The sequence below is a fragment of the Balaenoptera musculus genome, chromosome 6 (assembly GCF_009873245.2).
Source record: "Balaenoptera musculus isolate JJ_BM4_2016_0621 chromosome 6, mBalMus1.pri.v3, whole genome shotgun sequence".
Taxonomy (NCBI): domain Eukaryota; kingdom Metazoa; phylum Chordata; class Mammalia; order Artiodactyla; family Balaenopteridae; genus Balaenoptera; species Balaenoptera musculus.
Window position 1 is genome coordinate 33,699,199 of NC_045790.1, and position 7,966 is coordinate 33,707,164.

The 7,966-nt window shown below is 36.1% G+C and overlaps 1 protein-coding gene across 1 annotated transcript in view; it reads left to right on the forward strand.

Moving 5' to 3' along the window:
* The window catches only part of KIF27 (kinesin family member 27), a 92,028-nt gene extending 90,672 nt beyond the window's left edge, over window positions 1-1,356 (forward strand). The window contains 1 exon segment of the mRNA XM_036856630.1: window positions 561-1,356. Within this exon segment, the coding sequence (XP_036712525.1) occupies window positions 561-1,042 (482 nt within the window). The 3' untranslated portion in view covers window positions 1,043-1,356.
* Window positions 1,357-7,966: the final 6,610 nt, after the last annotated feature.

A 7,966-nucleotide genomic window follows, 5' to 3' on the forward strand; every position in this document is an offset into this window, starting at 1 on the left:
TCACTCCTATCACTCATTCCAGCAGGGTGGTCCCCACTGAGGGGTATGCTGTCATTTCCATTTTGATGGTGAAAGCAGTGGCATGTACCCCAGAGTACATTCAGATGGAAGAACCCTGCTCTCATGCTTGGAGTGCCAATCAAGACTAGATTTTCACACATATAATGCCAAGTTCCAGAAGATTCCCTGGAGATATGACCAGGATTTGAAATGTGATTCACCAGTGGCAAGCCGAGCAGAGGCAGGTGTGGAAGGGCACCAGAGAGGCCTAAAGCACCTCTGTGTTTCCAGGGGTACCAAAATCTCTAGAAGACTACTTCTCAGTTTTGTTCCATTAATTGAAAGTTCTCAGTTATTCACATGCAAGATGCCTCTAAGTGAAGTAAGAATAATTCATGTTCACACTTCTGTTTATCTCAAAGAAGTCACTTAACAAAAAAAGCTGGAAGACGTAATTTATATTGCATGATAATAATGTAGTTATGTTAGGATATCATGATTAAAATACCTGTTTTGGAGGAAACCTCTAATTTTTTTTCTGCTTTTTGGATTATTTTTAGATCATGATGCTGGAAATGGAGTACAGAACCCAGAAGAAGCAGGCATGGTTTCAGAAGAATTCAAATGGGCATCCAGAACTGAAAGTATAAAATTAAGTGGAAGGGAAAGACAATTAGACAGTTCCACAAGCAGTTTAAGAACACAACCAAATCCTCAGCTCTGGGAAGAAGGCCCAGAATTACCACCAATTTATAGCTCTTTAGCACCCACTAGTGGGCATTTGTTAAGCAATGAGGACAAAACGGAAAGGAATGACAATCAGTTTACAAACTCTCACAGTCGACCAACACCCCAAATTCAGCCAGTAGGAAATGTGGCACAGTTGCATAGTGTCACGCCTGTAAAGTTGTGTCGCAAAGAGTTACGTCAGATTTCTGCCTTGGAACTGTCGTTACGAAGTTCCAGTCTTGGAGTTGGGATTGGATCTATGACTGCTGATTCCATTGAAGTAGCTAGGAAAACGAGTGACTTAAAAACTTAGGCATTTAATAAGAAAAATTTTAATTTAGTAGGTGGGTAAGATTCCTTTTTCTAATCTGTTAAAAATTAAAGCTTAAGCTCACTAGCTGTTCCCTCAGGATAAAAGAAGGGGAGGAAGTAATCCCTAATCTTTTTGTATACCGTGGATATGTATATCTTCTATATTATATTTGAGGACTTTTAATTTGTATTTCTATAATAACCAAACACATGCTTTATCAAGTAATGGAACATTTAAATGTTTCCACTTCTAAATTTGCTTAAAATTTTTTCCAGGCATATTTGAAGAATAAAACTAAGAGTAGAATAATAAACTAAAATATCCATCAAATGTATATTATTATATAATATAAAAGTATATTATTAAGTGTATTATTATATTATAAAAGTATGTTATAATACAATAATTATAATATAAATTTATATTGTTATTCTCAAATACAAGGATATTTTGTTATTTTTTAAAAAAACAGTTAAATATTATATCAGAGAGAGAGTCACCTGCTGTGTATGTTTTGGCTGAAACAGCTGAAAATTTGTGCCAGAATGCACTCGATGGGCTAAGGCAACTGGCTAGGTTTAGGGATTAAGGTTAATTTAGGGTCCTCAGAGGCTGAGTGATCGATCATTCTTGACTTTTTTTTTTTTTTTTTTAATAAATTTATTTATTTATTTTTGGCTGCGTTGTGTCTTCATTGCTGCGCGCGGGCTCTCTCTAGTTGCGTCCGGCGGGGGCTACTCTTCGTTGCGGTGCGCGGGCTTCTCATTGTGGTGTCTTCTCTTGTTGTGGAGCACGGGCTCTAGGCACATGGGCTTCAGTAGTTGTGGCTCGCGGGCTCTAGAGCGCAGGCTCAGTAGTTGTGCATGGGCTTAGTTGGTCTGCGGCATGTGGGATCTTCCCAGACCAGGGCTCGAACCCGTGTCCCCTGCATTGGCAGGCAGATTCTTAACCACTGCACCACCGGGGAAGCCCCCCATTCTTGACTTTTTAAACATGGTCTCTGCTCTTTTTTCTGGAATTGCTTTTAGAGTATTATATTATTGGTTTGCTAATATTATGGAATATAGGTTTATCATCTCTCTCCTGCCCTATCTATTCAGCATATCTCTCATTATGCTACTAAAATTGGGAGAAATGAATACAGTTCCATGGAATAGGGAAACAAGGATAGAATAACACTAAAGTATTCTAACATATCAAGGAAAAGGTATCTGGTCATATGGAGTACACCTGTAAAGCTTGACATCTAGCCAGAGGATCTTTAGCTAATAAGTTGATGGGCTTAATCTGAGATTTTTTCCTCTACAACCTGGTTAGTCAGGCCTGTACACAGGCCGCCCAGATTGCACGGGGGTTGTAAATATGTAAATGAAATTTTTTCTTCAAGATATTTTTGGTCTAAATCTTATTATATAATGTAAACCTCAGTTTGGAATTAAGAACTCAACATTGCTTTGCCCAACAAATTTTTCATCATATTTTTCAATCACAGAAAACATTTCATTATAATGACCAGAGGTATGATTTTGTTACTTATGTTGTTATTTTTGTTACTTTTCCAAACTTTTACTTGTAAAATAAAGTTTTTTCTTAAACCAATTAATGTTTGGGGTGGGCAGTAGCAAAATCACCCTGATTTATGGAATCTTACTCCATGAGAGTAACCCACTTTATTACTGACTCCAACTTTTCCTACCTGATGCTAAGTTTTTTCTTTTGTTCTTTCCTGTGTTGCTATTGACCCTGACCATCTTACCTAAGACCCAGACTGTTGCCCTGTGCTCAAAGACTGTTTTCCTTTTCTAGTTTCTAGCCCCTAGGAAGTAGGGTTCCTTGGTCTTACTGGTAAAAAAAAAGTTTCCTATAGGAGAAGAAAACCAAACCAAAACAAACTTCTAAGCTGGTGAATAGTTTCTAGATCTCTTAAGTATGGTATTAAAACTCATTTGAATTATGGGTTAAATAGACTTCTGTGGACTTAACCTGGAAACGGAACCACAAATTATAACTTCGGCCCAAAGAGAAACTGTTTCAACCAACAAATTTACAAACCAACTTAGAGATTTTATTTTTAACAGGGACTATTTGAAGTCCGATTCCTGTTTTCAGCTAGTTTTCTCTTTTTGCCTTTGGTTTATATGATATGTATTTAATATATATCCTATATAATGTGTGTTTTAGATAGATAGACAATGGCAAAAGGCCAGTGCCTTAGCAAAGCACAGCAATCATATATTTATTAATATGTACATATTTATTAATGAAGCCCCTAATTTTAAGTTCCTTATAAAATTAAGTAATAATTTAGAAATAATTCATATAAGAATGTATTTTGACATTGGAATTCTGCTTGCCCAAGAAATGGACACATATTTGCTTTACCTGTGGAAAATATAAACACATTTTCTAAAAGCCAGCTCACTAACAAAGCAAAAAAATTTATATTAAACCAACAATGAGTAGATTTGATAATGCAAATGTGAACTGACATCTAAATAACAAAGGTACAATTTTTTTTCTTCCTTTTGGTTAAACATACATCCTTTATATGCTATGATAGATTTCAGATAAATACTCAAACAAACACATATAAATAATGTCCTGGATAATATATTCTGGGAGTGAACCTCTTGTCTTTCTAGTTTAGTCAGTGTACTCACAAAGGAAAGAAAAACTGTCATCTCCCCCAAGGCAAGTTCAATTTTTTTTACATTAACTAATAATAAATTTACCCTCTGTTTCACATGCTCTCCTTAATCTAAACATTTTGTCATTGTTTGCCTTTTTGCGTGTATATGAAATATGTCTGTGGGGTTTTTTTTGTTCATTATTTTTTTTCCACCTATAACAGCGCATTTGGAAAGAAACATATTTGCCTCCATAAAGTACTAGTTCTTTCCCTAACTCCAGAGTGTTGTAGATAACAGAGTCGGAGACTTCTATGAGTATGGGAACTATGGGTGGTAAGAACATCAGTGAAGGTGCTTTTGTGCTTCAATGTTTGCTTTCTTTTGCTAATGTTTCCCCCCCCCCCCGCCTTAGTTCTTCGTATCTTCATGAACTCAGTGTCCAAGGAGTCAGCAAAAATATACATATGATCTTCAGTAACGTGGACTTTATTGCCATTGGCTTGTTTGTAATAATCCAGGTCAATAAAGTGATAAATGCTTATTTAAGAATGGGTGTCTTATATTTTAAAACAAAGTGTCATACTAAGTCTTAGAATGAATTGCTAAGAAGTCAAGTCCTTAGTGGGAGTTTGGTTCTATAGTCAACACAAATTCTCATGCATTAAATGCAAGTGTGGGGCTTCCCTGGTGGCGCAGTGGTTGAGAATCTGTCTGCCAATGCAGGGGACACGGGTTCGAGCCCTGGTCTGGGAGGATCCCACATGCCGCGGAGCGACTGGGCCCGTGAGCCACAACTACTGAGCCTGTGCGTCTGGAGCCTGTGCTCCGCAACAAGAGAGGCCGCGATAGTGAGAGGCCCGCGCACCGCGATGAAGAGTGGCCCCCGCTTGCCGCAACCGGAGAGAGCCCTCGCACAGAAACGAAGACCCAACACAGCCATAAATAAATAAATAAACAAATTTAAAAAAAAATGCAAGTGTGACATGTTTTGCTCTTTCATTTATTTCCTTAGGCACATACTTGTGATTTTATAAAACACTGGAGTATGAATAATGAAAGCTCAGTGTCCACTCATGTCTACCATTCCTCTCTCAACTTCACTGGAATTTTTTAAAGTATTCATTATGTATATTTTACATTTAAAGATATAACAGGCTGCAGGCTGCCTTGATAAGTATTGATAACATATTTCTTCTATGTTTATATTTTCAAAAATTGAAAATAAAGTTGAGAGTGAGATCTTGTCACAATAAATTTCTCAAATGCATTGGGTATGTAGTATTTTGAGCTCATCTGGGCAGTAGTGTTCAAAGGGTGGTTCTGGGAGCATCTTTCTAATGGGGAGGAGTATTTTATCACTGTCATTGTTTACCTTGATGCTGATAATAAGAAGTAGACTGACTTTTCATAAGTTTCATTGTTTTAAAATTCTCTACAAACAATGCACCCCTTAATGCCTGCATCAGGGGTGACTGCTTCCATTCCTTGCTTTTGGAATGCAGTGCATACGTGGCACCGAATACTAGAGTGGTGTTTGATTTTTATAATGGCCTTCATGTTGACACCAACAATACCTCAATGTGGTGGTAGTTAGAACAAGGGAAATTATAAAAAGAAAGCTCAGAAAAACTTGATGTTATAATGTTGGCTTTTGATATTTTGCATAGTTCTTATTTGTCCCTTTTTATATCTTTTTTCCTAGGAATGTCCACAATGAATCAACAGAATTGTCACTATTGTAATTTAACTGAACCCAAATATATTGACTTAGATTTAGGTATTAGGTTCTACTGGTAAATTATTACACAAAACTCTACTGAGTTATCTCTACAGTACTCAAAGAGAAAAACAGAACAATCTCACAGACTTTGTTATAATGAGCAAGATCCTTATATGCCCAAGGAACAGAACCATTCACAACAGAAGAGTAGAAAACTGAACATCTAAAAACTTGTATACTTACGATTTTTGGAAATTTAAAACTCCATTTATTAGTAAATACTTGTGTAATTAAAGTAGAACAAAAAATGCATCTTGAAACAATATTTGCATACTGTATTGTGTTTTCAAGCTTATTACAGTATATACAAAGCAAGGTATGATTTTTCAAGTCCAAAGTGGTAAATATTGTTAGAATTTATTTGATCTGAGGGGTCTCTTAAAAGAACCACTTCTTGAACCCTGCCCCAAGTAACAGCAACAAATTATAGGCAGATGATAGCTTACTTACCCCTCACTCCCCACAGTGTTCCAGGATTCAAATAGCTCTGATAAAAACAGAAGAAAAAGAGGTTTATTTTAAAGCATTCCATAGGCCAGCAAGGAATTTTCAAAAATGTTTTGAGAGAATATATTTTATTTCTCTTGAAATAACATAAATTTAACTTCGCTCTTTGGCTATCTCTATACCCTAAAGAATACTCCCAGTTAGTATTGAATTTGCCATTTGAAAATATACATCCCAGTTTTTAATACTGATCTCTCTTCCTATGATTACTATTAATTCAGGATTGTATGAAAAAAAGCCACCCTAGACAGAATTTGAATGGAAATTGTGGAGCCATTCAATAGAGAATTACAAGAAACATTAGTTTTAAATAAATTTCATCAGTTGTAACATAAACTGAAGAATTTAAGTGAAGGACTTAAGTGATTTTACCGGTGAAGAACCGTGGAGAGTATGCAAAAACAAACACTGTAGGCAGAATTGACAGGATTTATCTTTATAAAACAATACTTAACCATTTCGTTTAATTTTTCTCTCTGCTAAAATATCCCTGAATTTGTCTCCTGAAAAATCTTTGGCTAAAAGACTTCCATTCATAATTACAAACCAGCAGCTCTTAGACTGCCTTGAGAGGCTGAACTGATGTTATTCATTTTTGTTTGTGGCCTGCGTTGGTATTTCATTGTTCGCCATGAAAACGAGTAAGGAGTTAATCTGAATTGAACTGATTTATAATTTTGATAATTTATAAGTATTATCAAAGTTTTGTTGTTACTTTCTAGCATGATTATTTTTTCCTAGATCGGGAAAAGGGCAAGGTATTTGTATACTGAGGTGCCGGTCTTCTTTTGAAATTCATACCCATCACCTGGGGGTTGGGCCGCATTTAAATTGTTCCATTGGAGCCTGGAAGTAAGCCTGTCTGTTTCACTGGACATTTTCCCTAGGTGTCACTAGCTGTAAGACAACCAGAACATGATCAGAATGACCCAGGTTATAATCTTATTAATGGAGTACCTTAAATAATTATATTTTCTAAAACACCAAACAGCCATTTTTAAAAAAAAAAAACAATTTATGAATCACTCCCTTGCATTTAAAATCAAAATCTTATTTTTCAAATGCAACTCTAATTATTTAATAAATTATTTGGTAGTGAAACTACTGTTTTTACTACATGTAAATAGTTTGTTGCTTTATCAAATAAATATATAAAAGCACTTTGAAAACTAAAGCATCATACATGTTTATGATAGAATTACAAGTAGGTTTTCCATAGGGTTGGTTGTCAAAATGTGATAACTTTTTAGCACAAATGTGGTTGCTTACTTTATATATATATCAAAAAACATTTTCAAACAAATTCTCAGAGTTTTCATTATATATGTTAGCAACAGTAGAAATAACTAGTCTCTGGAAAGTTTCATGTGAATTCAATTCTCACAAGAAAATATTTTAAAGACTTGGCTGAGTCTATTTTTATAGGCCTCAGAAGTGCTTCATGACTATTTCTTTGATTTATAAACAAAAAATATGTTTTTACTGGGTTTTTAACCACCAGTTTTTGGCCATTTGTTACTTATTTCTTTAGTAACAATTACATTTTTTTGTTATTGATGAATTCTGGCTAGAAATAACTTTTCTGGAACTTCCCTGGTGGTGCAGTGGTTAAGAATCTGCCTGCCAATGCAGGGGACACGGGTTCAAGCCCTGGTCCGGAAAGATCCCACATGCCGCAGAGCGACTGAGCCTGTGTGCCACAACTACTGAGCCCGTGTGGCACAACTGCTGAGCCCATGCGCCGCAACTACTGAAGCTGGCACACCTAGAGCCTGTGCTCCGCAACAAGAGAAGCCACCGCAATGAGAAGCCTGCGCACCGCAACGAAGAGTGGCCCCCGCTCGCCACAACTAGAGAAACCCTGAGCGCAGCAACAAAGACCCAACGCAGCCAAAAATTAAAAAGAAAAAAAAAAAGAAGATAACTTTTCTTAGAACTGAAAAGTCTAGTTTCTATTTGGTAAATATTTTAAGCTCAATTTTTCCCTCAGGGAAACTGTAAAAGTTA